The sequence below is a fragment of the Ciconia boyciana genome, chromosome 18, assembly GCF_034638445.1.
Source record: "Ciconia boyciana chromosome 18, ASM3463844v1, whole genome shotgun sequence".
Classification (NCBI taxonomy): domain Eukaryota; kingdom Metazoa; phylum Chordata; class Aves; order Ciconiiformes; family Ciconiidae; genus Ciconia; species Ciconia boyciana.
The window spans coordinates 49,291-68,066 of NC_132951.1; the positions used below are offsets into that span (position 1 = coordinate 49,291).

At 39.3% G+C, this 18,776-nt stretch overlaps 2 protein-coding genes across 8 annotated transcripts; one reads left to right on the top strand and one right to left on the bottom strand.

The window, feature by feature from the left end:
* Positions 1-69: 69 nt before the first annotated feature.
* SLC2A8 (solute carrier family 2 member 8) lies at positions 70-7,780 on the bottom strand. 3 transcript variants are annotated; one of them, XM_072882685.1, is made up of 10 exons: positions 7,497-7,780; positions 7,131-7,290; positions 6,171-6,377; positions 4,287-4,386; positions 3,931-4,142; positions 3,063-3,206; positions 2,359-2,467; positions 1,479-1,652; positions 716-861; positions 70-556 (listed from the first exon to the last, which is right to left on the bottom strand). In XM_072882685.1, the coding sequence occupies exons 1-10, from the start codon at positions 7,553-7,555 to the stop codon at positions 419-421; spliced, it is 1,449 nt and encodes a 482-aa protein (XP_072738786.1). In that variant the 5' UTR covers positions 7,556-7,780; the 3' UTR covers positions 70-418. The 3 variants fall into 3 exon arrangements, with proteins under 3 accessions (XP_072738786.1, XP_072738785.1, XP_072738787.1); XM_072882684.1 differs by having other exon boundaries at positions 2,332-2,467; XM_072882686.1 differs by lacking the exon at positions 7,497-7,780 and having other exon boundaries at positions 2,332-2,467; positions 6,171-6,373; positions 7,131-7,255.
* A 166-nt stretch (positions 7,781-7,946) lies between these two features.
* On the top strand, positions 7,947-18,015 carry FBXW2 (F-box and WD repeat domain containing 2). 5 transcript variants are annotated; one of them, XM_072882687.1, is made up of 7 exons: positions 7,947-8,087; positions 9,601-10,110; positions 12,315-12,509; positions 13,302-13,435; positions 14,070-14,156; positions 14,786-14,955; positions 16,424-18,015. In XM_072882687.1, the coding sequence occupies exons 2-7, from the start codon at positions 9,621-9,623 to the stop codon at positions 16,710-16,712; spliced, it is 1,365 nt and encodes a 454-aa protein (XP_072738788.1). In that variant the 5' UTR covers positions 7,947-8,087; positions 9,601-9,620; the 3' UTR covers positions 16,713-18,015. The 5 variants fall into 5 exon arrangements, with proteins under 5 accessions (XP_072738788.1, XP_072738790.1, XP_072738791.1 ...); XM_072882689.1 differs by having other exon boundaries at positions 14,786-14,885; positions 16,424-16,657; XM_072882690.1 differs by having other exon boundaries at positions 7,956-8,087; positions 9,693-10,110.
* Positions 18,016-18,776: the final 761 nt, after the last annotated feature.

Below are 18,776 nucleotides of genomic sequence, written 5' to 3' on the forward strand. Positions count from 1 at the left end.
CAGTAACATTAGCCAGGCTACATCATTCATTTCTTTACTGTAACAACGTGCCATAAGGGAAAGGTAAAGTGGAGCAAGGAAATTTTATTTATTTATTTACAAAATTAGAGGTTAATTTACATCTTAGAAAAAAGATACTGGCCAATACATTTAACATTTTTACTTGGCCATTAAAGAAAAGACCACAGGAATCAAATCAAATGTCCAAGACTCACACAAGGGAGATTTACTACAGGGAGTATGCAGAACTGTATGCAGATCCCCATAGATAATTTAAAAAAAAAAGCAGAATTCAGGTTTTACAAAATTCATTAAAACAATTTGATAGCAAGTTTAGTAACTGAGATGCAGTTAGTTTCAACCATAGCACCATAATTCAGGATATGAAGGTTTCATACCAATATAAAAAGCTTTAGGCTTAAGATCTTCTGAAGTAGGTCTCAATTTGTTCCAGGGTCTGTCCTTTTGTTTCAGGAACATAAAAAGCTGTAAAAGTTACATTGAGGCAGCAGAAGGCAGAGAAGAGCCAGAATGTGCCATAGGATGTTAAGAAACCCTGAGGGAGGTAAAACAAAAACCACATTATTACAGGTCACTACTGTACAACTACAGTTCTCTATTGCCAAAGAAGACTGTGGCTCAAGGCTCTCCCAGGAGCATCTTTAATAAATTTCCCTATGAAAAGAAACTTCAGATTGTAATTTACGATGCTTACTATAAAATCATTAAATTCTTTGGTTACCAAGAAGGCCATAACCCAGTTTGTTAACACACAAGCACCACTTGATATGCCTCTAGCTTTAAGCGGGAAGATTTCAGATATCACCAGCCATGGAATAGGACCCCAGCCAAGGGCAAAACCTGCAATTACAAAACAGAAGAGAATAAATGCAAGTTAAGTACATATTAGAGGGAAGACTGAATGATGCCCAAGTTAGTCAAGTAAAGGGGATGCAGTTTTCACTAGATTCTTGGATGATTCCAGTAAAACAGTACCTCTACCAGAAGGAGAGAGAGTAAGTTATTTTAGGGCAGCATGATAAACGCTAGTGCATTTTACATCAAATTAATTACAAGAATATTCTTAACAAGCAGAACTTCTTGCCATGAAGTCTCTGAAGTGGTAAGCTTAAAAACTGACCTTGTTTCTAACTGCTGCTGCCTTGTACCGTCACAGAATTCAGTGCGGCTCAGACACTAACAAAGACTGGTTTTTCCATTAACAACTGTAAAGCAGTTTAACCTGAGCACAAGGAGGTATAAATTCATTTTCCAGGGAATTGGCTTAACTAAGCTGCTAGCTCTATCACCAGGGTTGCGAATGCTCAGCCCAACTTTGCATTATACACTGAAAAAGTCTGTCAAAGACATCACTCATTTCCATTCATCAGTAATGTGACAAAATGGAACAAAATTGTCACATTCATCAGAAAGTTTGAGTTTTGTGTAATGGCTACTTAAAAGCCTGTTCCACTTACCAGCAACAAAGAGCCCTAGGCTCACTACTGCAAGCCAAGATATGCTGCTTTCTGCTCCTGGGGATGCTGAATTTAGAGTGAACCATACATCAGGATTTGATGAGTTGTTTCGATTTGGAAGGACCATTTTAAAGTAAAGCCCAAACAATGCAGTACTGAGTGCCATGATTATCCCTGAAAAGTAAGCAATAACCAAGTTGTCACTGGTTGCCACTTGGGTATTCTCCTGAGAGACAGAACATAGTTGGTCAGCCAACTATGAGATATGCTGGCCCTCACATAAGTGTTTCTTAAAAGATACTGTTATTGGAAATAAACACTGGCCTTGACAGGAGTGAAAGATGCTAGACAAGCATTCTAAACACTAGCCAAACAATATAGTCTTGACAGCAGTCATTACTATTGAGTGTGTGGCACAACAACTATATCAGTTTTCTTTAGCACTTTACTTGTAAAGTTAGAATTTTTAACTATAGTCTTGTATAACTAAACACCACAATGCGCCATGAAATCAGCAGCAGCCATAGAGAAATTACTTTGAAATAGCCATTTGTTGACAACTTAGGTATAAGAGCAGAAAAATTATCACAGTAGTAAGAACTGTCTCAGTGACATAGCTATTTCAAAATAAAAACTGGCCTGGTAAGAAGACAAAAAGATAGCCATATGTAGTTTCAAGGGGTTCTACCTACAACGTACATATAACATGGCAGTTTCCTCTTACAAGTTTAAGTCTATAGTTATACCAAATTATAAATATAAAGCAAAACAGTTAAAAATGCATAAATTGCAATATTTAATTCCCCCAAAAGTTAAGACACTTTTTGGTATTATATATAGTAATTTTTCTTACTGAACAAAATCCAGTAACATGTTTTACCAGATATGTAAAGCAGCACTTTTCGTCCAGTTTTATCTATGATAAGTGCAGCCACAGCAGTGAAACATACTTGTATGGAACCCACAACAACAGAAGCCATTCTGCTGTCCTGAAATAAAGTAAGAAGTAGGGAGAATTTGCTCTTTCAGGCTGATAAGAGGCTCACTTATCAACCATTACAAATGCATTTATTTCTTGAATCTGAAAGAAGACAAACTATGCCACAGAAACTAATGGGGGGGAGGGGGGAGACAACAGGGGAGGGGAGGGAAAAAAAAAAAAGAAAAAGACATCACCAACTAACACAACATACTGGTCTCTTAATAAACTTTAAAATAAGCCACAGCTTCTTCCGAGAGTTTCACTTTCTCTGAAACATTGCATTTGCAACTCTACAAAAAAAAAAAAAATTATTTAGGAAGATGACTATAATAGGAATTTCTATCAGTATCGAAGTTTCAGACCAGCAAAACACAACATCCTTCCCCCAAAAAAACCCAGAACATGCAGGTATGCCAGAGTAACAGTCAAGAGGGTATCTAGAATCCAAGCCAAAAAAGCCCACCAAAAGCCAAACCCTGTTATTTATGACACAGGCAGGATCATTATCAAGTCAGTTTGTTATGTGTTTTAGACTTCTTATAGCACTGACTAAGCTCAAACTGTTACAGACATTTGTCAGTTTGGAAATACACCCCAATTACCTTGAAGTTTGCATCTTCAAAGATAGTTTCTGCATAAAACATAACTGCATTAATGCCTGTTACTTGCTGGAAGAACATTAGAGCCACACCAATAAGAAGTGGCCTGTAGATTGACGGGTTCTTAAATTCAGAGAGATTCAGTCCCTGTTAAAAAGATTAAGCAATGATTTGGTGAAAAATTTTATCTTTTAAATCAAAGAACAAAATCAACAACAACAAAAAACCTCCTCAGAACATTTCAATCTGTTCAAACATAGTAAGCAAAACTTAGCAAAACTTAGTGCCTTAGCAGTAAAAATGTTTATATTTGAAGTATCTGAGAACTCCAGAAAAGCATTTTTCCCAGGTTCTAGAGACAGAAATTGACAGTACTTTGTAGAGAAAGTTAACACAAATGAATCGACGGTTTGCAGAAACCGAACTTCAATGATTAGGCCTGCCTATTTAAGCACACATCTCACAAGAAGCTAAATAATGCTTTTAGAGACACAAGAGAAAATGCACTCATACAACACAAACAATAGGAAATTAGTGTTAGAGGTGTTGAACAATCCTACAAAATTGCTAAATAAAGCAAAAAACTAGATAGCTGTCACATAATTAACAAGATCACGAGCCCAACTGCTACTCATGTACACTGATGGCAGCCAACAGTGACAGCAGTTGCAGCTGAAAGGTAGAGGAAAAAGATTCAAAGAATCTCACTTGCTTCTTGAGTATCATTTGTATGAGGGAACAGGTTTGGACCGCCGTTTGTAGAAAAGGCTATTAACTAAGCTTTGGGTAAACCCCTTTTAATTACACTATATGCTTTCAGATGTTATCTCCATACAAGAATTTTTTTAGGAGTAAATCAGATTCTCATCACCTCTTCCTGAACACTAGCTTCAATCTGCCTACATTCCCATTCATGGTCCGCATGTGGTCCCCGCAGAAAGCGCAAAGAAGCTATGGCTTCTGAGCGTTTGTTCCGATTCAGCAGAAATCTCGGTGTTTCAGGCATGAAGGACATGAACAATAGCATTATACAGGATGGAAAAGAACACAACACTGCCAGCCAGCGCCATTTTAGTGTTATTCCTGAGTAACAAAAAGGAAAGAAAGAGGACTATGAACATCAATTAGTTGTACAAACTAATTAACATTTACTTTCAATTCTTCCGTGTAGTTCTTTCATTACATGTACAAATTCTTTTTTGTAACCTAGAGCCCTAACCCCAATACCTGCAATGTAGGCTCCCAGTATGCCAGTCACCACCATCAACTGAACACAAGAGCCAAGCATACCACGGACTTTAGGATGAGATACTTCAGATATATACACCTAAAATGTAGGGAGAAAACATCTAATAATTACTTCTATCCAATTTGGGATCGAGGACTTGATAAGTAATCAATTTCTGAAGGAAAAAAAAAAACAAAAACACACCACCAAAAACCACAGACTTATTTCCTAGTAACTCCCCTCCTTAAAAAAAGCCTCAATAAAATGGAGTGAGTAGAAAAGTGCTGTCTCAGAAATGTATATTGGCATTATGAAAAACCCTGGAAAAAAGGGAGGACTTAAGCCAGAAGAATGTTGATGCAGTATCAGTATCCCAAAGATGAGTAAACTCACATTAGCAAGAGCTTCTTTTGTTAGACACATTCAACAAGAAATACATCATCGCAAAGCAGTCTAGAGCTTGGAACAGTCTTTGCATAAACATGTAGCCCAAGCCACATATAAAACTGTTTGCAATAAAAGTTTTAAATTTTTAAGTCAATGTAAAGAATGCAAATTATTTCATTCTCCATGAAGTTCAAAATTGACAGCTCATCTTAACACAGACTATATGAACAGCATCACATCTCATCCAATATTTGGGATCACCTTAAGCTTTTCAGCTATTTTTTAATATACTGACCCCAAGCCAACAGCTACAGTTTAGCTGTATACATAAGAGAAATCCCTCATATTTATACATACAGTTCTTTCTAAAGTCATAGTTCTTACTTTTTCTGGAAGGAAAATAAGTAATCCTTATTTCAAGAATAATTTAGAGCTACAAAAACTTGGTATTACATGTGACACTCTCCTCCCTCATCACTGCAGTCACACAGATCTTTTACTGTTGGCTGTGGGTTAAGGCCTTTGAGCTCAGCTCCATGAAACAAAGAGAAAGCAGTCATTTGTAAAGCAGACAGAATTCCTCCAAAGACATCAACACAACAGACTAAGCAACCAAGATTCCAACAACAAAGTTGCACAAGATTATCATTTAGACCCTACCACCCTGAATCTTTTTTAGATTTTATTTTTATAACCATCTAAATTGATAAAGAATGAGCATTTATTCCATACTTCATTATGAGTACTTCTTATCCTTTAATTTTTAGTTTGCATCTCACTTCAAAAGCTAGAAATGCTAGAACCACCAGAAAAGAAACAAACTTGAATTCTAAACGGTTTATTTCACACTACTACCTATTCAGCTAGATCCAAAAGGTCAAACAATACCACAGAAGACAGACAACAACAGAATGAATTATCTCCATTTCCCTACTGCACATATATTCCTGAATGCATGGGAAAAGTTAATATTCAGAAGAAAACAGTTAAATTAAATCAGAAGGCACTATTAGGCATTACTCCAGGATGACTGAGCAGCCATAGTTTTCTTGCAAAACCAAGAAGTTTCATGAAATATAAGACTATTAGAAGTAGCTGGTAATTGAAAAAAAAAAAAACCCAACACCAAACCCCCCCTAATGTTTTATATGAGGAATTTTAAGAGATAAATATTACTATAGTAGAACATAAATAGAAGCAATCAAATAAAGGACTCAATCTGAAAGAGGACATCACTGCATCAGGAATGCATAGTACAGAAGTGCCACTAGAAGCAGCAAAATTTGTTTTATTTATATTTTCTTCATGATTAAAAACAAACAAAATTCTATAAAAATCTGTTTCTTCTAAATCCACAAACTGCCTTGGCTACAGTTATTCAGTTACTTCACCCAAGCCACCTATAATACTGCTATGGAAAAAGAAACAAGAAACCCACAAACAAACAAAAAAAGCAACCACACATGCACACCCACCCAGAAAAACGTCTTACTTACCGGAACAACAAGTGAAGTAATTCCACTGGCTAAGCCTGTCAGCATTCGTCCAAAATAAAGCATCCAAACGTTCTGAGCAGATATAATAACTATATATCCAAAAACATATGGTATTGAGCACAGCATTAGACTCAGCTTTCTCCCAACTTTATCCACAAGATAGCCTCCTAGTATTCCTCCAACAGCAGCTCCTAATGTTACTACTGACTTTGAAAAACAAGTAAAAAGAAAAATTATACATATATATAAATAAATATAAAAATAAATAGCAGACAGCAATTTCTTTTAAAATCCTGAAAAGTAAATAACAGCTTCTAAAAAAATGGGCAAGAGTATGCAGGTGTATTGAAAATCAAAATAAACATTAACTTCTTAATCAAAACATAGTCAAGAAGCATTACTCACCACAACTGAACAGCAAGTAATTTTCATATTACATACAAAGCTCTTTCAATGAGGGGAAAAAAAAAGCAGCAGTAACTGTGTCTTAATCTGTCTACAAAGCTTTCCACTCACAAAGAGGCCTTTCAAACTGTTTTAAAGCCCTCAAGAATTTGTTATCTTGACTAACTTGAAGTCCCGCCTGTATCCAAAAAGCAAATATTCCCCATGTTGATGGATTGCACTGATTTATTAAAAAGTTTATTTTCTCTGGTCCCTTAACAGGTTCAACTGAGAAACATGAGAATGGTAAGAAGACACTTTAGCACCAAAAATAAGTTCAAACAATAGGGGCATTTATTAATATATACTGAGAGTTATCAGAGCATAACAGCATTGTTACTCAGGAAAAATCTGAATCAGTCGCTGAGTTTAGAAAAAAAAAATTGATTTCGTTATTAAGATCTGCATATACTCTCATTCTTAAGAGGAGTAAGACCCCACTCTATAAGCAGCACCTTCTCGACCTATGCTTTCAAGTGAAATCACATAATGGTAACGCATCATACAGAGACTTACCCCAAACCACGAGGCTTGATTGCTGTCCAATCTTAATTTAGGATCGCTGATTTTCCTCAACTCTGGAATAACAGGTGAGCTATAGCCTAGCACAAAGCCAAAGCTAAGCGGTCCCAGGACAGCAGCGAACGCGGCCAGGTACAGCTTCTTGTTCTGCACTCTGCGGCAGAAGAGACCGACAAAGATCACGCCGCCCCCACCTCCCGCGTCCGGGCCCGGCTCCGGCCCCTTACGAGGGCCGGTAATGCTCGGGCGAGCCTGGTAGAGGGCTCGACCGAGAGCTCGCCTCGGCCGCGGCCGAGCTCCAAGGCAGTCAACGCCGTCCCTGAGCCCGCCAGAGCGGCGAGTCGCGGCGCCCGCACTCACCTCGGGTAAGAGTCCGAAACAGGGTAACCCAGCAGGCAGCGAGACTCCTCTGCAGCCATGCCTCGCCTGCGGGCAGCGCCTCAGCGCGGCCCGCCCCAGCCAATTCTCCACGGGCAGCCGCTACGAGGCGCGCGGGAAGCGGTAGCGGGGCACCGCTGCAGGCCGGACCCCGAACCGCGGTGCCCGCCGCGGCGCCCTAAGACTCAGACGGAAACGGCGGGAGTGTGGCAGCGGGGAGTGATGACGCCTAGGGGGCGCGCCGGAAGCTGCCTGACTACGGAGGGCAGCGGCTTCTGGGGAGCGGCTTCCCTCCTGGTGCCGGCCGGTTCGCCCGGCGCGGGAGGGGCGGGGCGAGGCCCGCGCCGCGGCCCCTGCGCCGGGCGTGGCTGAGGCGCCCGGTCCCGTCCGAGGGCGACCTCCTGCCGCGGGTACCCGCGGGTTGCGGTGCTGGGCCGCGGAAGTGCCGAGAACCTGTCCTGCTGTGGGAGCGATGGCCGCAGGGAAGCTCCAGCCCGTGCCGGGCTCTGGGGAGCCGCGCGAGCCGTGGCGGCTGCCTGCCGAAGGACGCTCCGCGCCTGGCCGCTACCTGAGGTGAGCGCCGCGGGACTCGGGCGGGCGGCGCCGGCAGCTGTCGGCAGAGCGGCGCTGCGAGTCTCCAGCCCTCGCCGTGCTTTTTGCGTGCGGAGGTACATGGGAGTGGGCGGGGGGAGCGGTGGGGCTGGCTGGGTGACGCCTAGGAAAGAGCCGCCTGCACGTAGCTCTGAGCACCGGTTTCGGGGCCTCACAGCAGCCCTTGATTTCAGTATTAGCTTCATGTACCGAATACAACAAACGCCTTAGAGCTCACCTATTTTTTATTCATAGGGAGCCTGTTAGAAATTTTTGTTTCTTTTAAAGAGAACACATGCCTGTTAGAACAGCAAATATATTCTCAACTATATGTGCTGAGGAAAGCTGGTAAGTGCTGTCAGCAGTGAAAGTTACTGTATGTGAACTTGTGACTTGATAGGAGCAGCTGTTTCTGTGCATTTGACACCCAGTACCTTCTTGTGTTCTTATCAACAGTTGCATGCCATGTGCAGCCTTTTGTAGTGGAGACTGTACTTTCTGTACTACTATGCCATGTTAAGAGGTGTACTCTAAGATCTTATTCTATGAAGGTAAAATGGCTGTATAGAAATAAACATGTTACTGACTCCCACTCAGATTCCTCAATTCTTTGGGTTTGGGAGCTTCTATGAATTAAATTCAGCCAGTTGTCTAATGAATGGAATTAGATCTTCCAGAGAAAATAAATAATTATGGCTTTTTAACTGGTTGCCCGATGTTTATCTTGTTAATCACTTGTCCAAGCTTACTGTAGGAACTTGAGATGCCACAGGATAGTATAAATGCACACAGATCACTCAGTTCAGGAGGTAGCATTTCAAACCTTCAATTTCACAGTTAATTTCACAGTTAAAAAAAAGTGTTTCGGTCAAAGCAGTGCAAACATGTCAAAACTGATGCTAGGCCAGCACAATCTACAGTCTTTACATGAGCCAAATAGAAAGAAAGCTAACATGTCCTTCAACACAATTTTTCAGACATTTCCATCTTCTTTAAAAAAAACTATAGTAACCTGCTTTGTGTTTAAAATAGTTCAGGACAAAGGTATGAATAAGTTCTGTCAGTAACTAGCTTATCACTCTGCTTTCTTCCCTTTAAGGATAAAGGGTTTCTTCCCTTTATCAGTGTAATCCATGAGTAAACTGTAAGACAGTGTTTATTTGCTATAATAGGTTTAAAACTTAAACTAACCCTTACCTTATTGGATTCAGAATTTGAAAGTGTTAACATAGAACAAGAAAGATGTTAACATTCATAATGAATGCTAACATTCACTAGCTCCATACAATTCACTTCTAAGTCTGATGCAGGACAAATGATAGTTCAAAGTGCATGCAAATGCTTAGTCCTAACCTAACAAATATTTTAAAATGCGTTTGGTCACTTCAGTCTAGGTGTTAACATGCCATTTGGAATACTGATGTACCAGTGATAAAGATGTGATGCTTACATTTTTTTCTGAACGGAACTAATACAGTATTTTGATGTATCACAGGTAAATTTTTCCATAACCTTATGGAGAAAAAGGACTTTGAAGCATGGCTTGATAACATTTCTATTACATTTCTTTCTCTGACGGACTTGCAGAAAAATGAAACTCTGGATCACCTGATTAGCTTGAGTGGAGCAGTCCAGCTCAGGCACCTCTCCAATAATCTAGAGATTCTCCTCAAGAGGGACTTCCTCAAACTTCTTCCATTGGAACTTAGTTTTTATCTGTTAAAATGGCTTGATCCTCAGACCCTACTCACATGTTGCCTCGTCTCTAAGCAGTGGAATAAGGTTATAAGTGCCTGTACAGAGGTGTGGCAGACTGCATGTAAGAACTTGGGTTGGCAAATAGATGACTCTGTTCAGGATCCTCTACATTGGAAGAAGGTTTACCTAAAGGCTATTTTAAGGATGAAGCAACTGAAAGACCACGAAGCCTTTGAGACATCCTCTTTAATTGGACACAGTGCCAGAGTATATGCACTTTACTATAAAGATGGACTTCTGTGTACAGGTAGGAAGGACAGAAAACTTGGAGTCATAATTCTTTGGTTTCCCCCCTCCCCCCCACTTAATGACAACTTGCTTTTCCTGTACCACACAGATTATTTTAATAGCACTAACGCAGTTATGATGATTAAAAATTACTTTTTTTTCAAATTATTGAAAATTACTTTTTTTTTCAATTTCTGAAAACACCTGGCACACTAATAAAATCATTAGTCACTTTAATAGGAAAACAAGGAGACCGATTTCTTTGTTTGTTAAAAAAACAGTAACAGCAGGTATCATGCTTCAGATTAGTAAGCCCATTTGAGAAGTACAGATGTGTTAGTTAACCTCTTAGAGGATAACTTCCAGTTAAAGGGACCTATGTGACCACTGCAGTCTCCCAAGGTGTGGCAGGAAAAGTCTGTCTTCTTCCTTGAAACAAGACAATTTCTCTGATACTGTCTGTAAGCACTTTCAGTTCTTAATATAAGTGCTTGTATGAAGACCTGTAAACTAGATTTAACCTTGCTACTAGTCTGACTTGCACATTGTAATGATAATTTCAGCTTCCTCCCTGAGGACTGCAGACTTCAAGATTTCAGTTTGAACTTAAAAATACAGCCAGAACAAATATGAAACCTTAAGTATGAAAGAATAGTAACCAAGTTACAATGAACTGCTGTCAGAGCATATTCCAAGGATTTCGCAATCACTTGAGATGACAATGCTATAGAATAAGCTGGGAATACTGACTAAGTACTCCCACATTTGTTGGTACGTTAAGATGGTTACTAGAAACCAACAACTAGACTCTAGCCAGTCTTTCACTTCCCTATTCAGCAGGGAATGTAAGTACACAGGAACCAGCATTGTCAAAACTTTCTGAAAAGTGTCACACTGTTGTGATGGAACCACTAGGAGAAACAACAGGTGTAAGGGTCCAGGGTTTTATTCTGCTCTCCAAAGCCAGCAGTCTGGACTTACTGTTGTGAGTTTAAAAAAAAAAAAAAAAGAAACTTTGAGGAGAGAAGGGAAACTGGCAGGTGATGGGCCCTGGTATTCATGTGCTGTCTTTCGAGATTTGGTTGACTCCTTTCCTACGCGAAACCAGCTAAAGCTTGCAGTATAGTCAGTGGCTCTGCAAAGCTGAGAGTAAATCTTGTAAAACTTCCGCACGTCTTTTTCAGTAGACTCTGTCAATCAGAGGCAGTGCTGGAACCTATGGAAGGTGCTAAAAGGGTATGAGGAAACTGGAAGGCCAGACATCTAGTAGCTTAATTAACATAAAAGCAAGAGGCTTTGCTGTAGTGCTGAAACTTAAAACTAAGGCTTATTCCCCATTCGAGCAGCTTGAAAGTACTATTTAATGAGAAAAAGTTCAACAAGGGGAAATGCAAAGCCCTGCACCTGAGGAGGAACAACTCCATGGCACCAGTATATGGGGGCCACCCAGCTGGAAAGCAGCTTGGCAGAAAAGGACCCAGGCATCCTGGTGGACACCAGGTTGAACAAGAGCCACCAGTGTGCCCTTGCTGCAAAGAAGGCTAACGATATCCTGGGCTGCTTTAGGAGGAGTGTTGCCAGTAGGTTGAGGGAGATGCTCCTTCCCTTCCACTCAGCACTGGTGAGGCCACACCTGGAGTACTCTATCCAGTTCTGGGCTCCTCAGTAAAAGAGAGACATGGACACACTGGAGAGTCCAACGAAGGGCCATGAAGATGATGAAGGGACTGGAGCATCTTTCATATGAAGAAAGGCTGAGCGAGCTGGGACTTCTTATCCTAAATAAGAGAGGGCTCAGGGAGGATCTTATCAATGTACATAAATACCTGAAGTGAGGGTGCAAAGAAGATAGAGCCAGGCTCTTTTCAGTGGTGCCCAGTGGTGGGACAAGAGGCAGTGGAAACAAACTGAAACACAGGAGGTTCCCTCTAAACATTTTTTTACTGTAGGAATGATTGAGCACAGGTTGCCCAAGGAGATTGTGGAGCGTCCATCCTTGGACATATTCAGAAGCCATCTCGTCATGGTCCTGGGCAACTGGCTCTACATGGCCCTGCTTGAGTATGGGAGTTGGAAGAGTTGACCTCCAGAGGTCCCTTCCAACCATAACCATTCTGTGATTCCATGAAAATACTATATTTAAGACAAACATGGAAGACGAGTATAGGATTGGAAATATTATTTACTCTTTGCTTCCAATTACCCTGTTCTTTTATATTCTAGGATCAGATGACTTGTCTGCAAAACTGTGGGATGTAAGTACAGGCCAGTGCATATATGGTATCCAGACACACACTTGTGCTGCAGTGAAGTTTGATGAACAAAAGCTTGTAACAGGATCTTTTGATAACACAGTAGCCTGTTGGGAATGGAGCTCTGGAGCAAAGACACAGCATTTTAGAGGACATACTGGTGCAGGTGTGTTGAACTTTTCAATTTGTAATTTCACCAGTGAAGTAATATATATCATCATCAAACAATTTATAATTTAAGTTAGCTCTTTGCACGATAGCTCAATAGCTTTTTTTTTTTTTTTAGGCTGTGTCCCAAGTCACCTTTTCGGGTGGAAAGGGAAGCAGCCAGAACAGATCTAGATCTGTCTGCCCTTGAATAATGCCAAAGCTTAGCCATGTAGTGTTTTGCATTTGCATGGAAATAATACTAAATGCCATGGTTATTAGAGTCTACCAAAAAGATGCAAACCCTAGGTAGCAGAGAGCCCATGGCAGTAGCAGTTCTTTATATCCCCACACTGGAGATGAGCTTCCAGCAAAGAGCACAATAGGACCTGGGAATCTGTATTTGCATTTCCCTCATAATTAATTTTTCTGTCCTCTACTGCAAAATATCCTCAACTCAGCTGTAGGTCTGTTCCCCTGTGAGTAATAAGATGTATCAAATGTACTAATCCTGCTGGAATTGACTTACTAGAACTCTTAAAATAGGAACTAGCTGAAGTTACGCTTTGCCATAATCAAACCATAAAGGAACCGCTGATGTGCATGCTCTTAATTTGGACAAAAATCAGTAATTTTGCAATGCAAGCTTAGGAATCCAGAGCAACAATTCACGTATACAGTTCAAGAACAACAGTTAAAGCTGTAGCAGCATATTAATTTAAAGGCTATATGACCTAGTTGGTGTCTCACTTACAGAAAAACGTGTGCATAGAGACTGGTATTCCTTATTTAGTAGCCTCTTTGCTTGTAGTTTTTAGTGTGGATTACAATGATGAACTTGATATTCTGGTCAGCGGCTCTGCAGACTTCACTGTGAAAGTATGGGCCTTATCAACAGGAACGTGCCTGAATACCCTTACTGGACACACAGAATGGGTCACTAAGGTGGGAATACTGATTTTTAATTAATCTTGCAAAACGCTTACTTGCAATAAGTTTATAAACTGTTCTAAATTTCTGTTTCCTAATCCTAACCCTGCACCTAGGTGTAGAATCTGAAGAACATCAGGAAATACTGCAAAATAACATTTCAGCAGAAAAAATACTTAAAGAAGCTATAATTAAACCTTTCAGATCACTGAAGATATTTCTATTTCAAAGTAGCTGGAATAATACTAGGAATCAGTGTTTGATTTGAAGACTGAATAAAAACAATGGTTCTGAAAGAAAGCTACTTTTAAAATTATGTAGAAAATCTAATGATCTTGATAACTAAAATCTGAGCATGGAGAGTGTTCTGAAGTCAAGAAACAGTATTTTTCTTCTGAGTATTTCAGAACTTGGAAGGTGGGGGGGTGATTCTAGACGTGAAGTACATATCTTCGCTTATTAATACAGTAAGTTGTCACTAGTAGGAACAAGAAAAGTGTAAACTGTAGTTTACCTTCAGTTGCAAAAAGTATTTGTATTGCCTTTGTACAAGACTACACTATGCAGGTTGTCAATGAAGTGAAAAATGCAAATGAAAGTTTGGTTATTTAACAGCATCAACATAAATCATTACATCCTTCAATTACAGGTAGTTTTGCAGAAGTGCAAAGTCAAATCTCTTATGCATAGTCCCGGGGATTATATTCTTCTAAGTGCAGATAAGTATGAAATCAAGGTATTGTACCATATATCATATAATTTTGGTACCCAGGGAAATAAAATGTTTGAGTGCTTCGCTGAAGTTTACAAATAACATGACTTTATTTTCTCCCATATCCCCTGCTTGTAAAGTTGCATACAAGTCATGCAACTCTTTGGAAGCTAACTTTTCAATGCTTTCCTTCATGTTTAGATTTAAATGGTAGCTCTACATCAATGGTAATGCAAAAAATAAGTGCTTTCAGTGCATGCCTAATGGGCTAACTTGACAGTGAAGCACTTCCCTGCAAGTACTGTTACTGTTGAGGACTTTTGGGTTGGAGAGCGCTGTAAATAGCTATGGAAGTGCTTCATAACTGAAACGTTGTTACATTTCTGTCCAATTGGATAGTTGGGTTTATTTGCCATTCTTTAAAGCACCCGTTTTCACTGGGATTTTTTAGGCTAAAACCAACACACACTGCAACAGTACTGTACGACAAGTCACTTACAGAATTGATGTTCCTACCTAAAGGAAATAAATATTTCTGAAAAAACATGCACACATTTACCCGATGCTTATAGAGAGACCCTGAGGCTTGCTCTATTTGTGTAACAGTTTATAACATGAATGTTTCATGGTCTTAAACTGTGTTTTAATTGTAGATTTGGCCTATTGGAAGGGAAATAAACTGCAAGTGCTTAAAAACACTGTCTGTTTCTGAAGATCGCAGCATCTCCCTACAGCCCAGACTGCACTTTGATGGTAAATATATAGTGTGCAGTTCAGCACTAGGATTATACCAGTGGGACTTTGCCAGCTATGATATTCTCAGGTAACTCTTTCAGTTTAAGACTTAGTCTTCTTTAAATAAATCAGAAGTAGAATATATTAGTCTTAATAACTTATTTTAGACATAGGCCAAAAGAATCTTGATAAAAATTCTGTAAACGTCTTACTTTACACATATTGCCAGGTTTAATTCTGATTTATCATCCGTTAATACGAATCATTTGATTGCTGTTTTGGTTTCTGGCCACAGGCTAGTCCTCTTTCATATTTTCATTCCATAAGCTGAAGAGTTTCAATATAGACTTAAATCAGACTGCAGTGCTGTAGTTGTGAATGTGAAACTGTAGTGACTAGAAGTTAATGTTGCCATGGACACTGCTCTACAGAGAACCAGGCGGCCATTTCTGGGGGTCCTTTGATGAGGCAAGAAATTAAAAAGACTCTTTTTCCTTATAGCACTACTGATCTGTCATTCTCGATAATGCTGTGGAATGATAGTGAAATCTATCCGTCTGCAGTAAGGGATCAAACAGGATCTTAGTCTGTTTCCATCTAAGTCTGTATCTGTTAGAAATGGTGGCATCAAAGATTGTAACTTATTAAAGAAAAAAATTGCATTTTAGAACTGTTAGCACTCTTAATTGAAATAGCCCGAATATTTGTAGAGTTATCTACCATAGGAAGATTTACTCCAAAAGAAGTGCTTCTTATCAGTTAGAATAACTGAGTAATTTCACCTCTTAGTTTACCCTCCCATGTTTCAAAAGAGAAAGATGTTCTCTTACTGCTGAGAACAGATTTTCATGTCCATACATTTTCGTGCCTCAGTTCTGTGCTTTATGTAATGCTATTATCAAATGCTCAGTCAGTTGTGGAAAACTTACTCTCTTCAGTTTCTGTTCCAAGTTTTATTTATTAAGGCAAAAATATCCTAAAGGTGTAGGGGAACTAACAAATACTTTTATTTCTCCCTAAGATGAAAATGCTTAACTTATGCTAAGCGTCAGTAAAACAGCATTCTGTTAAGGACCAATCTTGACTGATTTATCTTACCTTCTTATCACAAGAAGGCATTTCTGTGGTTTATTTCCAGCTTTTAAAAGAGCTGTCAAAAGAATAGTAAGAGGTTTTACCTCTTAATTTAAAGATATTGAGGCATGAAATCCCTATGGAAATTTACTGTAAAACACGAGTACATTTTCTCTTTTGTGTGTATCTGGAAACAAGACTTTTTTTTTCCTTGTGCTGTGCAGAATCCCTTTCAAACCCTAACCTTTACTTATGTTCAGAAGGGTCTGTCCTGAATGCCAAAGCCAGAACTGAAACCACAGGCCTGACTGCAACAAAATGTTCAGTTGCTTAATTTGAAAAATTTGCATCCAGTTCTTTCTAAATCCTTTCAGAATGATGAGTTTAGACACATTTTCTATAGACACATAAGGATTTGTTTTAGTAATGCAGGTTCATGACTACATCGTGACAGTTTCTAACAATGTTGTCTTGTCTTCTAGGGTTATCAAACCTCCTGACTTCTCAAATGTGTCCTTGCTGGGCTTTGGAGAGATATTTGCTCTACTGTTTGATAACAGATACCTGTATATAATGGACTTGAGGACAGAAAAACTGATAAGCCGCTGGCCTCTACCAGAGTATAGAAAGTCAAAGAGAGGTTCAAGCTTTTTGGCTGGTGAAATGTCTTGGTTAAACGGACTAAATGGCCAAAATGATATGGGCTTGGTTTTTGCCACCAGTATGCCAGACCATAGTATCCATTTGGTGTTATGGAAAGAACATGGCTGAAAAGCTCACATATGCAGAATCTTCAGGAATATATGGACTATCAGCAGTGTGTCCATAAAATGAGACTTTGCATGAACCAAAGTTGCACACCTAATGGTATCATCATGCAATGCACAATCATTTACTTTTACTTGGGCATTTGGGAATGGGTTGTTTCGGACATAATGCAATACAGCATGCTAACAGTATTCACCACAAAATTTTGTCTGTACTCATCTTTAAGCATACCTGTTTGGGCTCTGAAACATAGCTTGTAAAGTTTAAACCATTCAAATCCACCATCAAGTCTGAAATGAAGTAGTGCTTGACCTGACTTCTGACCTATTTTTTTGTTGTTGAAACAGAACGTGAAGCTACTATTTTAGAACCATAGGCTTTTGTATACGTAACAGCAAATACTGGTTACAGTGCATGGCTGCTTAACTCGAATGAGAAGATAGCAAACCCTTTCTCTCTCCAGTATCCTTCTCTTCAAAATGTTTTTTCCTTATGATAGCTTTAAATACTTAGCCTTTGAAATAGAGGAATCAAATGAGTCCTTTAACTAGGATCAGAGGCTAACAATAATAATTTGTTTAAGTTTGGGAACATGTCCATATGAACTCTGCTCTGTGAGAATGAGCCAACTTTTCATCTATCTGATAGAGCTTGCCATCGCAATTAACCTTAGAGAACCTCTGCCAGTATTCATCATATTTGCTGATGGTAACTCAGAATGGCTTGATCAGTATTTTATAGTCCATATTTCCTATAGTTTGTGTGAGAATGTAACTTAGTTCACAGGTAGGTAGAAATATAATGAATGGGAAGATGATGTTCAATCTCTACAGCAAGAGTCACTCTCTTACATTAAATGGTGTCTAGCAGCCATTCACTTTTTCCAAAAGTTGCAGTTAATATAATCATGCACTTGAAGTAGTTGCTACATCTAGATTTAGAAAGCAGGAGCAAATAACAGTGAGAATGCCACATCTCTGGGGAAAAAAAATATCAAAAGTCTGAAGAAAAGCATAGGAGTAGAAAAAGGTCTTTTGCTTTGATCATCATAGGAGACCTGATGTACACGAGTTAACTATTGAGTAGCAAATACCTATCCACATACTTCTGTGGTATTTGACATGTACTTAGGAACTGTATCTATGACATCACATGCTTTAGAAATGCTTTAGGTTGGTTTTCTCTCCCTTACAATAAAATCTCCCCTTAATGTCTTTTTTTTTTTTTTTTTTTACACAACTTGAAAATGTGAGTTTTCATGAAGATTGGCTCACGTCCTTGAAAAGATAAAATTGCCTGGCATTACTATTGTTAGTATGATTTTTTTTTTTTTCTTCCCACTATCCGAGGAGAACTAATTTCATACTTAGCACGGAATGAAGGCCAAGGTTCCCAAATGTATGCAGTATGAATTACACCAATGGAAGGGGAGTTTTCACATGCAAGAATCAGTATTTGAGTGATATGGTAGGAACTGCATGAAGTCACAGTGGAGCAGTGTTTCCTGAATACAAGGCTAGAGTCTTAAGTACTTGGTTTTCCACCTTTATTCACACAAACTTACTTTGAAAATGTGTAGTCAAGGATTTTATCAATTGGAAGCCAAATTCACAGCTCTCAATTCGAACCACACTGACTGGGGCATAAATTATGATCTCTTAGAGCTTTTGTTGTCTCATTCAAAAGTGAAGGAAACTTACATGAAACGGAAAGCTTTCAATAACTTGTCTTGAAACCCAGTTCTCATCATTCTTAATGTGGGAGTAACTATACTGTGTATGATGTGTACAGTAACTCAGCTTACTCTAAAGGAGCCACGTGATGATGGACCACCTATAAAACATTGCATTAGCTTTGAAACATTACTTCACAGCAGGAGTTTAGACGGGAACATGCCAGAAATGTCCTTGTACCCAAATCAGTGAAACATGGAGTGAATATTTGGACTGCAAGATGAGTGGAAAATGGGCTGGCCTCCGCAGCTCAAAGAGTGGTCATCAGTGATACGAAATCTAACTGGTAACCCGTTACTAGAAGTGTTCTTCAGGGGCTAGAACTGCTTAGCTA

Bases quoted from the DNA above. Each gene is read 5' to 3' on its own strand.
- FBXW2 (XM_072882687.1), top strand. From the start codon at position 9,621: ATGGAGAAAAAGGACTTTGAAGCATGGCTTGATAACATTTCTATTACA. The intron at 12,510-13,301 runs GTGTGTTGAACT...CTTTGCTTGTAG, and splicing joins TAGAGGACATACTGGTGCAG to TTTTTAGTGTGGATTACAAT. The intron at 14,956-16,423 runs GTAACTCTTTCA...CTTGTCTTCTAG, and splicing joins GCCAGCTATGATATTCTCAG to GGTTATCAAACCTCCTGACT.
- SLC2A8 (XM_072882684.1), bottom strand. From the start codon at position 7,555: ATGGCTGCAGAGGAGTCTCGCTGCCTGCTGGGTTACCCTGTTTCGGAC. The intron at 6,378-7,130 runs GTAAGTCTCTGT...TGTTTTTCAAAG, and splicing joins ATCAAGCCTCGTGGTTTGGG to TCAGTAGTAACATTAGGAGC. The intron at 2,468-3,062 runs GTAATTGGGGTG...ACTTTATTTCAG, and splicing joins TTGAAGATGCAAACTTCAAG to GACAGCAGAATGGCTTCTGT.